The sequence below is a fragment of the Garra rufa genome, chromosome 20 (genome assembly GCF_049309525.1).
Source record: "Garra rufa chromosome 20, GarRuf1.0, whole genome shotgun sequence".
NCBI lineage: Eukaryota > Metazoa > Chordata > Actinopteri > Cypriniformes > Cyprinidae > Garra > Garra rufa.
The window spans coordinates 30,906,216-30,922,731 of NC_133380.1; the positions used below are offsets into that span (position 1 = coordinate 30,906,216).

General features: G+C 38.0%; 1 protein-coding gene across 1 annotated transcript in view; it reads right to left on the reverse strand.

The window, feature by feature from the left end:
- The window catches only part of LOC141293518 (isoleucine--tRNA ligase, cytoplasmic-like), a 96,334-nt gene that overhangs the window by 63,786 nt on the left and 16,032 nt on the right, over positions 1 to 16,516 (reverse strand). Inside the window, exons 8-12 of the mRNA XM_073825548.1 lie at positions 14,040 to 14,127; positions 10,398 to 10,458; positions 9,995 to 10,090; positions 6,508 to 6,630; positions 2,424 to 2,515 (exon numbers count right to left, since the gene is read on the reverse strand). Of these exons, the coding sequence (XP_073681649.1) occupies positions 2,424 to 2,515; positions 6,508 to 6,630; positions 9,995 to 10,090; positions 10,398 to 10,458; positions 14,040 to 14,127 (460 nt within the window). The remainder of the gene's footprint in view (positions 1 to 2,423; positions 2,516 to 6,507; positions 6,631 to 9,994; positions 10,091 to 10,397; positions 10,459 to 14,039; positions 14,128 to 16,516) is intronic.

Below are 16,516 nucleotides of genomic sequence, written 5' to 3' on the forward strand. Positions count from 1 at the left end.
TGCTTGGCGATGGTCTTGTAGCCCATTCCAGCCTTGTGTAGGTCTACAATCTTGTCCCTGACATCCTTGGACAGCTCTTTGGTCCTGGCCATGGTGGAGAGTTTGGAATATGATTGATTGATTGCTTCTGTGGACAGGTGTCTTTTATACAGGTAACAAGCTGAGATTAGGAGCACTCCCTTAGAGAGAGCGCTGCTTATCTCAGTTTGTTACCTGTATAAAAGACAGCTGGGAGCCAGAAATCTTGCTGATTGATAGGGGATCATATAAGTATTTCACGCATTAAAATGCAAATCAATTTATAACTTCATTGAAATGCATTTTTCTGGATTTTTTTTTTTTTTTTTTTTTTTGTTATTCTGTCTCTCACTGTTCAAATAAAATTATAGATTGATCATTTCTTTGTCAGTGGGCAAACGTACAAAATCAGCAAGGGATAAATTTTTGTTTTCCCTCACTGCATAGCACCTCAATAACATGGGAAAAATGTAGCTATATGGTTTCTAGGTATTTGTATGAAAAACAATAGTCTAAATACATTTAGTATAAATGCACAAATGCTAGAGGTGGAACTGTCCTACTTATGGTTCGGATCACGGTTTTAGAGTCACGGTTTCGGTATGGTTCAGTATGTGCTATGTTTAGGGAATAACTATACTGTCAAATAAAAAATAAGAATAATCTAACTACAAGCAATAGCACAAATAAATAAAATAGAGTAAAGATACAAATAAAATAAACAGTGAGTTTCAGGGTTTTTTTTTTTTTTTAGGTAGGTCTAACATTAGTTTTTAGGTACAGAAATTGAATAAAGTAATCAAATGAAAATAAGCATAGCATATAAATCGGATGAGAGCACACAAATTTTGTCATTGCGCACATGAGCTTGCGTGCTCTGGCTCTTAAATGCAAAGTGTTTCACCTTTTTGTCAGCTCAGTTTCATCAAGCTTTAAAGTAGTTTAATTTACCATATCATTTGAGTTCTTTGCTGAATCCAAGTGCTTCACATTGGATTTCACAGCACTATTTACAGGGTTTCTGCAGATATGAACAAGTGAAATTTAAGACTTTTTAAGACCTTTTTAATACCACCTTATATGAAATTTAAGACCTAAACCTGTAATGGAAATAGATTTCATATTACATGCATATGTGATATTTAATGTGTTTAATGTAAAAAGTAAACAAAATTTCATGGCTGTCATAAATTAAATTTATTACTACGATATACAGTGAACTTTCCATATCAGCAGATACTATTCCACACAAAATATCCCCATAAAAGTACCACTAGAAATATCTGATGTAAAAAAAAAAAAATTCTGAAGCGATTTTTTTTTTTTTTACTTTGGAAATGTATGCGTACCTTTGAAATTTATTTTATGAATTTATCAATAAATTCTAAATGTCTGTTAGCAGTGAGATTACATAATTTACACTGCAAAATTAAAAGTGAGATTAATGTTTTAAATACATTTATTGATTTATAAATATATATATATTAGAAATGTTATATAAATACTGCGATTCTGTCTGATGACGCAGTAATTTCCACAGAGGGAGAAAAAAATCTACAGTTGTTAGCAACTGGCCTTAGCCAAGCCCTATATTCAGTTTTTCCAAGCCCAGTATCGCTAAACTTGCACTTCCTCATAGCTAAAAAATTAAATCCATTTGACTTCTGCGGTACAATCCGAGAGAGACTCGCGTCAATAAAAGAAAGCTGATTGGCTATTGCATGCTGGTCTCATTTGTAGTTCAAATTCAGCAAATTATATTTGGAACAGTGAAATAAAGAACTACAACACCACGGAAACAACAAAAAGAGAATTTAAATGAGCATTAGAGGTAGCGTTACATGGACATCGGAAAAATAAGACCTGTGTAAAATTATTTAAGACCTAGAACAGCGAATTTAAGACTTTTTAAGGCCTAAAATTTAGATTTTTAAATTTTAGACTTTTTAAGACCCCGCGGAAACCCTGTATTTAGTGGTCACGTGACCAAGACTTAAGAGCAAGTAAATGCACCTGCTCCATAAATCTTGCACTGCGCTGCCAGTTGAACTTTTAACATAAATATTATATCGTACATTTATCAAAACAAAAAATGCACAGAGAGATCAGCTTTCAGTTGGTTCTTTTTCGCCCTCATACAAAATTCCGAATTGAATTTTTGTACATTTATGCATTTAGCTGACACTTTTCTCCAAAATGACTTACAAAACAAAAGCACTAACAAATTGTCAAAGAGCCAACAACATTCATAATATACAATGCCAGGCTGTTTTCTTTAGAAAAATTGCTCAATTCCAATTGAAACCACAGTACTTAACCTGCAAAAATTTGCAAAACAATGGTACATGTGATGGCACGTTAAATTGAGTTAAAGAGCAGAGTAAATGAAAGCATACTGCACTTACCTCCAGCAGAAAGGGTAACTGTGCTTGAACGAGCTGGAGCTCACCAGACGCCCATTCTCCTTTAGCCACTTGATAATGTTTTTGTCGGCATCCTGAAAGCATTGAGGACAGACAGAACAAAGTCTTAGAGCGTGCAGTGAATAAAAACAGACAAAGTGAGACTATTAAAGAATACAGAATTTTAGTGGCCGCAGAGCTGGCGTTGAGCCCCGCTGCAGATACAGGCCTAGCTTTATGGCTTTATCTGCAGCAGGGCTGGGTGCCAATTCTGGAGTTATAGAAATGTATGAAACGTCTGGTCTCTTTGAGGCCGGTCACATCCCTATGCTCATGCAGTTGGCTGCACTTTCCATTGACTGCCTTTCAACAAAAGTCATATTAATTCACTTTAATGGAAACGTGTCCAGTGTGTCCTTGTAGCAGAGCGGGCTGAATTGGCTTCCTGTCTTATGTATAATCGATTTTAGGAACCTTTTCTTAACCTGTAAGGCCTTATGAAGGGTATCGGTAATCCTCCTGGGGGACATTTTAACCTGCAAGCTCTTACATGGAACCACACCAGTGTTTACAAGACTAACAAATCATTTATCATCACCAGTGACGCTCTTCATCCAACTATCACAAAGCCACCTAAATCAGCACATTCAATGAAGGGTTAATGCAAAAGTCCCTTTGAAAAGTATTAGAAGCATAAGATCTGTTAGATACGTTATACAGTTTAAGTATGCAAGTTTAATGTACTGAATGTATGCGATATATATTTGTAATTAAAATCAATAACTATTGATAACCTTACCATCGGTCATATTAGAATTAAGCAAGCAGCTTAATTTGAAGGACTCAATTCCAGAATATACATTTCCTGATTTACTTAACCAAACGCCATCCAAGATGTTCATGTCTTTCTTTCTTCAATCGAAAAGAAAGGAAGGTTTTTGAGGAGAACATTTCAGGATTTTTCTCCATATAATGGATAATTGGTGCCCAATGGGTTGAAGGTCCAAATTGCAGTTTCAATGCAACTTCAAAGGGCTCTACATGATCCCAGCTGAGGAATAAGGGTCTTATTTCTAGGGGTCATTTTCTAGGAAAAATTAAAATTGATATACTTTTTAACCACAAATGCTCTTGCACTAGCTTGACCTCACAAGCTAGACTAATAGACGGAAGTACCAACCCAGTGTTTACAAAGCGAACGTGCAAAGAAAATCAAATGGCATTAACAAAAAAAAAAAAGGTAAAACAATTTGAAGTTGGAGGAGAAAATGAGATTAAGTTTTTTTGCCCTACCCTACCTTTTATAAGTAAGTACACAGACGAAGAACTAACCATGCAATCCATGAAGATGCACATGCATAATGCAGAGTTAGTGCAAGACAAGCATTTGTGGTTAAAAAGTATATATTTTTATATTAGACTCTTATTCCTCGGCTGGGATTGTGTAGAGCCCTTTGCAGCTGCACTGAAACTGCAATTTGGACGTTCAACCTATTGGCCACCACTGAAGTCAATTTATGGAGAAAATTCCTGAAATGTTTTTCACAAAAAAAAAAAAGAATTTCTTTGCAATTGAAGTAGAAAGACATGGACATCTTGAATGACATGGGGATGAGTAAATTATCAGGAAATTTTGATTCTGGAAGTGAACTTGTCCTTTAAAGAAACCGCTTAATTTAATTAATGTCATTTTTTTTTTTTTTTCAACATTAGCTCTTATTTAGGACTTGTCACTTAAAAAAAACACCGCTATTGACTACAGTGTTTTCCCTAGGTTTACAGTTTTTTTCCCCTGGTACAAAAACATATATTTTAGTGAAGAAAATAAGTCCAAAATTCTCTATTTTCACATTTTCAACAGGTCTTTGTTTCACCATTTTCACCATTTAAATGTTTAGATTTCAAAAAACAAATAGGAGCAGAATTACAGTTATGTAATTGTAACTTTATTATTATAAAAACTTAATTGACTGTAATTTAAGTATTCATATAGAAATCTATATTATAGTAATGTAGTACCTAGCCTGGGTGTCCCCATGCTGTCTTCCGCGCAGCGCGATTTTATTCACGCTGGAAGGCAGCATGGAAACCATGGACCAAATTTTCACCTCAGATAGGGAACCAATCACAGAACGGGGAGGGAGCAGCAAGACGATGACGCCTTCTACGCGACTCACTGAAGCAGTTTGTTTATAACTATGGATCCAGCATGGCAGCAAGTTATCATTCGATGCAGCCGTTCACATGTCGCGCCTAAAAACGCGTGGAAAACGCTAGGCACGTCACTTTCTCCTTTCCAAACCGCTCTGTAGCTCGTGCATGGAAAACGCGAGCTTCCATTATGTGCGTGCATACCGCGCGTCTACATTTGAAATAATGAACTTTAGCTTGCAAAAGATGCGACATGTGAACGGCCCCTTAGACAGTGTTCTAAGTAGTTTAGAACGCAAGTTTATTTTGAAAAAAGAGCAACTTTTGGCGTTAAACCATCGCTCTGTATACGTCATCCGGTATGATTGAAACGATTGGCTATGAGCTACACACAGGCGCATTTGATAGACATTTGTAGCGCCCAATAAACGGCTCTGGGCATTCGTAAACCATGCCTCAAATACGAGAAAATGAACATGCGGTTCCCAGACCACGAATCATGACGAAGTCATAAAGTGGTCTGGCGTTAGCCAGGCTATGTAGCACCAGCATTAATTGAGAGATTTTTTTTAGTTTTTTTATTTAGGAAATTTACTGTACAGTACTTGATATATACCCAAAATAACTGATATTGAATCAAATCAAATCAAATTGCAAGCTTGTGAATCAAAATCAAATCAAATCATGAAATCTGAGATCCAGGTTGTGTTTTTTGGAACACGATATAACAAATAGTATTGTTAGGCTTATATTTATTTGTTGCACACTACTGTGCTGTTCACTGATCTTTTCCTCAAACTGAAAAAATTGTAATGTAAGTGAAAAAAATATAATTTATTGTGTCTGCCCTGTTGACAGCCCTAGTTGACATGAGGTAGCAAATGATGACAGAACATTCCTAGTCAGTTGTGGGTGAACTATTGTTGTGCATAGCCTACATAGTTTTTCAGCTCGCCAAATTGATGGGGTTCAAGTCTTAATTAGCAAACCCACCGGTAATCTACACCCTGATTCAATATTTCCAAAGTAACTGTATCAAACTGTCAGGGAGCCCTTCTCTACCAAGTGTAATTCAAAGACTCAGGTGGGCCCTGTGAGCACTGTGAGAGAGCTAATTAGCACTTACGCAAAGAGAAACTGACTATGAATGCCGAAATACACAATGACAGAGCAGAACTATGATGAAAGTTGTTCTCAGGAACCAGAGCAGAGTTTCTCTGTCAGTGCTCTGGCACTGGGCTAAAGCGCTGACATCAGCACTCCCATAGTCCCTCTGTCACCCATCACACCTCCACACTAGCTGAAAGTCACACTGGAGACAAGAAGTTCCCTTAAAGTACATTTTCATTTGTGTGGAGTTCAACTGCTCTTCTGAGTGTTGGACTGGCGCACACACACACACACACACACACACACACACACACACACAAGCCGAACAGTTCACCAGCAGAGACGACTTCAACAGCAGCTAAAGCTGCAACCAACTTTACTGTATTGTTTTATATTTAGGAGTGAAATGGCTATTGAACAAAAAAACAATCGTTGGTTGGATTGTAAAAAGTGAGTGTTGTGGAGCAAAGTGAACTTGGGCCTAACAGGCTGATTTGGAAAAAGCAGAAAAGCAGCAAGCGACTGTTTTTACCAAAGAGTCGTTGAATTACTCACTCAACCAACTTCATTTAGTAACACTGTGTTGCTTTGACACACAACAGTTCTGCTCCTGGGGCAAAACTATTTTTGCTGGCAAAATAGAGCAAAAACACAATATTGTCCTCTTCCAATATTCCATTGTCCTCTTTTGTAAGTCGCTTTGGATAAATGTAAATGTAATCTAAATGTACTCTTTAAAGGAATGAAATGTGAGGTGGACAACAGACAGTATACAGCAAGGCATTTCATAAGACATCAAACAGTGTGTGATGAACACCATCCATACCTTCACGTACTGTCCAACAAAGTGAGTGACCTCTGCAGTGAAGACGCCAGATGAGTCCACGGGGCAGATGGGAGTCGTGTCTTTCTGGATGATGTTATAGTCCATGCAGACACGGAAATCATCCTGCAGACAGAAGAACACAACATCCGTCACATTGGGATCTGTGATTCTGAGAATGCCAGAGCACATCTACGGCACAATGAGTGTGTTCCTGTGACTAAATTACAGAACATCAGGGGAATAAACCTCTACACAATGACACACAGGAGAATCAGTCCAACACAACATCCTGCTCAGAGACATTAGTAACTACAGCGGAAAACAACCTGAGGAGAGCAGCGTGCGTCAGAGACATTTCCTGCTGCAGGTTCTGTTAAACGCTACACTAATAAACACTAACGCTGTAGCTGTGTGCCATCCAAAATGAACAACCACACAACTCACTGCCACAGGGACTGTGCTCACTACACCACTGGTGTGCAGCTGGTAGGGGCTTGTTGTCAGGGTTGTGCTATGCAGTTAAGAGTGCTCTTGGGGGTTGTCAGAGTGTTGCTACGCAGTTGGTAATGTTCTTGTTTTTTTTTTGTTTTTGTTTTTTGTGTTGCTATGCAGTTTTTTGGTGTTCTTGGGGGTTGTCAAGGTGTTGCTATGCAGTTGAGGGTGCTCTTAGGGGTTGTCAGGGTGTTACTATGCAGTTGTTCTTGGGGGTTGTCAGGGTGTTACTATGCAGTTGAGGGTGTTCTTGTAGGTTGTCAGAATGTTGCTATGCAGTTGAGGGTGTTCTTGGTGGTTCTTAAGGGTTGTAAGGGTGTTGCTATGCAGTTGATGGTGTTATTGTGGGTTGTCAGAGTGTTGCTATGCAGTTGATGGTGTTCTTATGCATGGTCAAGGTGTTGCTACACAGTTGAGGGTGCTCATAAGGGTTGTTGCTATACAGTCAAGGGGTTATCAGGGTGTTGCTACACACTTGAGGGTGTTCTTGGGAGTTGTCTGAATGTTGCTACACAGTTGATGGTGTTCTTGGGGGTTTTAACAGTGTTGCTAAACAGTTGATGGTGTTCTTGTGGGTTGTCACAGTTTTGCTACGCAGTTCAGCGTGCTCTTAGGGGTTGCCAGGGTGCTACTATGCAGTTGAGGGTGTACTTGCAGTTCTTGGGGATTATCAGAGTTGCTACACAGTTGATGGTGTTCGTGTGGGTTGTCACAGTTTTGCTACGCATCTGAAAGTGCTCTTAGGGTTTGTCAGGGTGTTACTATGCAGTTGAGGGTGTTCGTGCTGTTCTTGAGGATTATTAGAGTTGCTACACAATTCATGGTGTTCTTGAGGATTATCTGTGCGTTGCTATGCAGTTGAGGGTGTTATTAGGGGTTGTCAGGGTGTTGCTATGCAGTTGAGGGTGTTCTTGTGGGTTGTCAGAATGTTGCTATGCAGTTGAGGGTGTTCTTGTGGGATGTCAGGGTGTTGCTATGCAGTTAAGGGTGTTCTTGGGGATTGTCAGAGTGTTGCTATGCAGTTAAGGTTGTTCTTGGGGGTTGTTAGAGGGGTTGTCAGGGTGTAATGCAGTGGATGGTGTTCTTGGAGGTTGTCAGGGTGTTGCTATGCAGTTAAGGGTGTTCCTGGGGTGTTTGCTAGGATGTTGCTATGCAGATGAGGGTGTTCTTGGGGGTTGTCTTTGAGTGTTTGTCAAGATGTAGCTAACTTGCTTTGCAGTTGCTAGGTTGTTTGCAACAGTTATCAGTGAGTTGATATGCAGTTGCTAGGGTCTTCAGGGTAATTGCTAAGGTCCTCTCTCTCACTGCCATGTTGTTGTTCTGAATGGATGTTAAGATCTTGCTACACAGTTACTCTGTGTTCTTAAGGGCTGCCAGAGTTTTGCTATGTTGTTGCTAGGGTGTTTTGGGGGGTTGCCAAAGCACTGGCATGCAGTTTCTGGGTCTTCTATGTTTTTGCCCGGGCACTGCCAATCTGTTTAGGCGGTTTACTAAGGTATTGTTATGTTGCTAGGGTGTTCTGGGTAGTTGAAATGGCTTTTCAGATGACTGCTTGTAACTGCTCTGCAGTTGTTAGGGTGTTCTAGATCAATTAATAAAGTAACAACAGATCTCTCCTGAACAAGGCACATGATTTGAGGAATCATTTGTTTCTAGAGCAAAAACCTGCAGGACGACACAATCTCAACATTGAAACTGACTGTCAGAGATCTGATCGGGTCACTAACCTACAGAAATAGTGATCTACAGCACAAATGCTTTAGTGCAGTAAGGTCTGGACACTCCAGGAACATTGCATGTCCTCTACTATAAGTAGTGATTGTTCTCCTGTAATGAGTCATTTCAAGTCCCTAAACTAATGTGGATAACAGCAGGATTTTTCAGCTTTGAGCATCATCTGTTTGTCCTTCAACCCTCCATGAGTCTTGGGAACAGAGAGGAACCTCAAGGTGATGCTGATGTGACGCTGGTCTGCATCAAACATTCAGCTCAGAGATGAGGACCAGAGTTCACTCTTCTCTTATCAGATGGAATGGTGCTCGAGATGGTGACATGCCTTTAGGCAAATTCCAGCTGAAATGTGATATGAGTTTCTCACCAAAAGCTTCTTCCTGCCACTCTTTTTAATAAACCACTTCGACTGTGCTTCAAGGCTTATTTGATGGCCCTAAAACTTTCTTCAGTCATTGTCCTGACAGGGACTCTTCAAGGACGTCTTGGATCTGTTTCTTTGGGCCTCTTGCATGGTGTTTTATCACAAATGAAATAAAACTAAAATGACTTTCTTTTCACAGCTCTGTTGAGAATGCAACCAGACATGTGAATTCACCCATCTCAAACTAATCATGATGTATGTGAGGAACTTGAGGGAAATTATGAATCATTATTATTATTACTGATAACTGCAACAATACACAATCACTGTAGAGCATTCTGGTTTCTTCAGACTTTAAGACCTTTTTAAGACCAAGTAAAGAAAATTTAAGGAATAAATTGAATGGATAACAATATGTCAGACTCCTGATCACACTGAAGTAAAGTCATGTTCTTCATCAGTATTTTTGTCTTGTTTTACAGTGCAAATGTCTAAAGATTCTTAAGTGAAGATACTGAAGACGACATAAGATAATTGTCTTGTTTTATTATAAATTGACAAAATAAGTGAGTTTTTTTTTTTTTTATTGAAACAAGCACAAATATCCGCCAATGGGCTCAGAAAAATCAACTTAATTCAAAGAGTAAATTTTAATGTATTTTTTTCCGTTTGTTTGTTTTTTGATGGTGTATTTTCTTTTATTTTTCGCAATGCATGCAAGACTTAATGCCATGACTTTATGAATTTAAGACCCTTTTAAGGCCTTAATTTGTGGAAGGATGAATTAAGTCTTTTTAAGACCAGCAGGAATCCTGCTGAAAACACTGCTCTATAAAGCAGCATTACCCATAATCCCTAAAGAACACAATTTAATGAAAGTAGAATGTTGATGTGACTTACAGCTCCAAAGTAGGGGGCCTGATGGACCACTCCTGTACCGTCATCATCACGCACATAGTTATCCATAACCACTGAGAACGCACCATTCTCCCTACACTGAGAAGAAAAACAAGCATTCATCAAGATCACATCTGACATTATAAGATGAAGTGCTTTACGCAGCAACACTTGTGTGAGTGTCATAACATCCTAACTAATGACAACATTAGAAGTAGATTTAGTGCAGCTTTACCCACTCACAAGGTGCGATTAAAACTACAGAACTGAGCCAAAAAGATCCATTTATTATAATGCTAAAATATTTTTTTTTCAGATACAGACATTCTCCTTAATGAAATGTGAGAATATGAAATGGTCAGTAAGTGTGAATCAATCTGCAGTGACGCAGCATTACACTGTTTACCTTGATGAAGTACTCAAACAGAGGCTTGTATTTTTTGCCCTTCAAAGTTTTGCCAGGAAATCTATAAAAAGACAAAAACACACTTTATCAACACTGAACTACAAAAACAGAGCAGTTAGAGAATTACTGAAGGAGTTGAAACATAAGAGCATTGCGCCAAAACCTCCCTTGACCTTTTCGAATAGGAGCGCTTACATGGGTGTATGATTGATCAATACAGAAAAACAGGTGGGAATATAATTCAAACTCTTACTCCAGTTATGAACAGAACAATCTCAGTTGAGCTAGAGAACACTTCCTGTTTCTGAACTATTATCTGTTCAAGTACAAATGTACTCAATTCCAAACTCACAAACCAGATTTATTTAGCTCTTGGCATAAACTATTGAAAGTCAAATGTTCACACAAAGCTATCATATGATTTCAGTAGGTTCAGTAGGCCACAAGTCCTTAATGGCACTTTCATTTTACTTCAGCTTAGTTTGTTTTTTTGTAGCTGGAAGCTTGGTAAAGACCGACTGACACAGTATTCACAATGTCTTCTTTTGTCTTCCACAGATGGGAAGTCATACAAGTTTGTAACAACATGATGGTGAGTGAATTAATTGTTTTTAGAGCAGTAAAATCAACTCTACTCGTGCTTCTCATTCCTGTCACATCATCTCCTGCTGAAGAACATTAATCAAAAGCAGAGAGATATTAATCGATAATAGCAGTTTGGCTCAGGACTAATCCCACAATACCTCAGCTTACTGTTATCAGCCCAGCACACCGCACACTGCTCAGAGAAACACTCATTACACATATACACACGCGCACACACACACACACACACACACACACACACACACACACACACACACACTCACACTCACAAACACACACTTGCATACTCATGCATCAGTCTGGCCAAGTGAAAACTCAGGACGTAGGGGACTCACTGCAGTATTTTGTAGGAATGTAACGATATCAAAATCTCAGAATATGATAATTTCACGATATGTTCACGATACAATATTATTGAAATATTTTTAAAAAATAAAGTCATAAAAGAGTTAGTAAATTGACTTGTACCTGAACACGCCACTATTTTTGAAAATAATAGGCTAATTTAATTAACACAAACTTAGTGTCGGTCACGTTGGAAGTTACCTAGCTGGGGACTATTTTCAGGCGCTGCGTAATATCATTGCACCTGCTGCACCCATGGTACGGCAGAAAAGTTCCTTGATTATTACGACGAAATGAGAGTATAGTTCGCAACTTTTCATTTTCCGTCGGTCTTAAGGCTGGAATACACTACACGACTTTTAAAATCGGAACAGATTTTTTAAACAATAGGCATCATACACTTACCGACTTTGTAAACAGTGACAGATGAAAACTGGCCATCATACACTACACAACTGAGGATAATACACTAGCAGACTTTGACGTTGTTCTGATCACAACAAACTCATGCAGAAATGTGCAAATTGTTGCTAGGAGACACATAACAAAAGAAAACGATATGCGATCTAAAATAGGCTGAAAATATGAAACATGTTTGATATCCTCCGACTGGATGGAATCGAAGTCTGAAGCTAAGTCTGTTACCATCATACACTACGCGATTTTCAATGGAATCTGTCAGCTCAAATCTGCAGACTCGCTCTGACTTTCAGCAGCTAGCCTCAACTTCTCCAGACTGTAAAGCGGTGGAAAATCGGGGCAAAAATCGCGTAGTGTATTCCAGGCTTTAGTACACGATGCAACTACAGAAAACTCAAGCTTTAAATAGGAAAAATACTAAAACTCTTTGGTCATTTTTGAGCGAGATGCTAACTGTCTAATCAGATTCAATGATCTATGTTAAGCTATGCTACAAGTACGACCGCCAGACCCGGAGATCGGCTGAATGGATAAAAAATAAAAAATAAAAAATAAAAAAATGGTACAACTCAACTGTTTAACTCTAGGGGAGCCTATTTTCAAAAATAGTGGCGTGTTCCTTTAAAAGGGACTCTTTTTTTTATCTGTGGAATACTGTCTCAGTCTAAAGTACATGCACACTGGTGCTTTAGGAAGCCAAACTAAATATATAGAAATAACAACAATTTTATATTATTGTTATTCATATGACAATAATAGCCATATATTGTAAAACAACTGCACTGTAAAAAAAATACAAATTATTAAAAATATTTCATAGGTATATTATTTTTGCTTTACACTACAGTAGGGAAATTACAATACTTATTTCCTAATATCTACATTTGAAAAAGATATTTTGAATTTGGACTGCAGCAACATTACCCATTTAAACCTCTAGCTGTCAGCAATTAATACTGCACTTTTAAGCTTTTATTTTGATGGAAAACTCCAGCTTCAGTGAAAACAGGCTTACAAAAACGTGTCTCACTACAAATCTAGTGAAATGCTGTAATCATTCGCCAAGAAAATAAAGCATCACTGGTGGCCGCTGTGTTCTCAAACTAGTGCTAAACTCATAGCACATGCAATATTGGAGTTGACTGCATTCACTGTGAACTGAGCCGTTCTGAGGCACAGAAAACACCGGATCACGAGCTGATGGTTCGCTTTGAAGCGCTCAGCCATATTGTGCTTTCAGTTTTAGTTTGTTTGACAGATTCTGTGCCAAAGCATAACGGCCCAAAAACACAATTTTAAAGACCTTTTATGTTAAAAAAAGAAGTGCATGCAGAATTATTAGTTAAATTGATAATTTGCTCCTAATCTCAGCTTGTTATCTGTATAAAAGACACATAGGCGCCAGATATCTTGCTTATTGATAGGGGATCAAATACTTATTTCACTCATTAAAATGCAAATCAATTTATAACTTTTTTTAAAATGTGTCTTTCTGGAGTTTTTTTTTTTTGTTGTTGTTGTTGTTATCCTTTCTTTCATTGTTTAAATAAACCTACTATTAAACTTATAGAATGATCATTTAGTTGTCAGTGGGCAAACATACAAAATCAGCAGGGGATCAATTATTTTCCCTCACTGTATCTGTCCATAAAGCCTATACAAAACAGTCTCCATGTATTTCACAACACTTCAGCATGTTAATCTTAAGTGAGGGTAATTTTTCAGGATTTTTTACCGAAGCAAACTCTTTGAGAACCTGACACATTGCACTTCTGGAGACTCCAGGTGGCACTGGAGACTAAATGGTTCCTGATGGTTTCACACCTAATTCTTCACCTTAATTCGTAATTCTTTTGCAGTTAAAATGCGTCTTTTCTTCTCCACCTGATTTTTCTGACCCTTTTAGCTGCCGGTCATCTTTGCAAATTCTATTATTGCATTAGTATTGCATTTGTATCATTGGCAATTAAAACCTTTTTAACTTTTAGTCTGAGTCAAATCTCTTTTTCTGGCTAATTTTATCTGTAAAAGAAAACATGCCTAATAATTATGCACACCTAAATATAAGACGTTTTTACACTTCCAGGATTCATGAACAATTATATAATCAATTATAAATGATAAAATACAAAAACAATAGTAGTTATTAGGATTGATGTGGTTTGGAATTGAGGAGGTACTGCTTTTGAAAAATTACTTGACAACCATTGAAAAAATGGATGCGTCATCACATCCTTCAGAGTCTGGGCTAATTAACAGAAGTAAACTTACTTTTCCAGAATGGTGTATTCAGAGTCCGATTTGAAGAGAGCGACGAGTCTGGCCTCCATCATGATGTAAACCTTCTGCGAGGTGTTATCTGAAAGACACAGAGGAGAGACTCTCATCAACACATGAAAGATTTAATCAAGATAAAACACAAGACACATCATCACAATAATTAAAAAAATTAACTGTCAGTTGGTTCAGTGGCGAAACATGCACAGGTTTTTTATTCTGCTCACCAAGGCTGCATACACTTATACAGTAAAACAGTAATATTGAGAAATTATTAGAATTTTTCTATGTGAATATGTTAAAATGGAATTTATTCACATGATCCTTTGGAGATCATTCGAATATGCTGCTTTGCTGCGCTATTATCAGATATTATTGCCACTTAATAAAAATACAGAATTATGTTCAACACATATGCTTGCATTCTGCCGCGACTACATACAATTAAAAAGTTTAAATAGTCTAATTTAATAAATAACATATTTCAATTATTTTTAAAATATGGAAGCTCAAATGTGTGACCTTTCAGGTTGACCATATGTGGCCCTGGACCACAAAACCAGACTTAAGTAGCACAGGTATATTTGTAACAATAGCCAAAAATACATTGTATGGGTCAAAATTATTGATTTTTCTTTTATGCCAAAAATCATTAGGATATTAAGATCATGTTCCATGAAGATATTTTGTACATTTCCTACCGGAAATATATCAAAACTTAATTTTTGATTAGTAATATGCATTCCTAAGAACTTCACTTGGACAACTTTAAAGGATTTTCAAATAGTTGTATCTCAGTCAAATATTGTTCTATCCTAACAAACCATACATCGATAAAAAAGCTTATTTATTCAGCTTTCAATATAAATCTCAAAAATGTCAAAAAATTACCCTTATGACTGGTTTTGTGGTCCAGGGTCAATCTGTATAAACTTTTATTTTAGGTCAACTACAAACAATACGTGTGGTTGCAGTTTTGTATTTTGATAAACTGTGACATGATATATTGTTACACCCCTAGTAAATGTTAATGTCTCAATCACGTTGGTGAACTGGCAGTGTTGGATCACTGTGGGGTAAAGTGTGCCAGTTGTGTCTATCTATATCTGCTTGTCTATAGATAAAATGCAGTCTAACAGTAATACAGACAATACGTCAGAGATACGAGACTCCAGTCAAACAGAGGCTCAGATCGGCCTGTGTCATTCCAGCGGCAGCAGCATAAAACACAAAACACATTACAATGGGATCGAAAGCACCTGAAAAAGGAGCATTTAAGCAGCTCTGAGTATTATGACATATATACAGAGAAAGAGACAGCGCGAGAGCATCAATAAAAGATAGCACTTCCCCAGGGCAGGCTGGGGAATGATTGGGCAGAGATGTGGAGCGTCATTGGTATTCAGAACGTCTCTCTCATGCAGCAGACGGCTGCGCTGGTGAAAGGTTCAGAGCGCCCCCTGTCAGTGACTGCAGGACGCTGCAGACGCCGCACTAACTGGGTCAAGCTTTTACCCAGGATCTTTAGAGGAGATCCAAAGCAACGCACCTTATATAAAAAGACCACAAAGAGCTATTTTTACAGAGCAGGCTCTTTTTAAATGACCTGATTTGAGGTTTCTCGTCAACCCATATCTGCAGCGCTGCATCAGGGTGAAGGAGGATGATGCACACCTGAACACGACCCCATTAGCATAGCGTTCCACGCATGACAGGAAGTCAACCATCAGGATGTTTCAATGAGCAAACGCTACCATAGACATGAACATCTTTCTTTTTCCAAAGATGCTTTACTTCCACAAACTGCTGAAAGTCAACCTCAGAAGGTCAAACTCTACTATTGCACTATTATATTTTACACTAATTTTGCAAAATGTTTAGGAGAAACCACTGATGTCACATGGGCTATTTCAACAATGTCCTTACTACCTTGGAACAACAAGAGAGTGAGTAATTAATCACAGAATTTGTATCCATATCGCTATAAAATATAGCAGTCTGTGTAGAATTCAAATGGGTCAGACACATTTTGTGGTCTGCGCAGACTCACGCATATTGAACCAAACTGCATATCACAGCTATGCAGATGATACCCAGATTTACCTAGCCTTATCGCCAAATGACTACAGCCCCATTGACTCCCTCTGCCAATGCATTGATGAAATTAACAGTTGGATGTGTCATTGCATTTGGAAACAAAGATGAAGTTCATAAGGTAAATGTGTACCTTGACGCTAGGGGTCAAAAAACAAAAAATCAAGTCAAGGATCTGGGTGTGATTCTGGAGTCAGACCTCAGTTTCAGTAGCCATGTCAAAGCAGTAACTAAATCAGCATACTATCATCTCAAAAACATTGCAAGAATTAGATGTTTTGTTTCCCGTCAAGACCTGGAGAAACTTGTTCATGCCTTTATCAGCAGCAGGGTGGACTATTGTAATGGTCTCCTCACGGCCTTCCCAAGAAGACCAT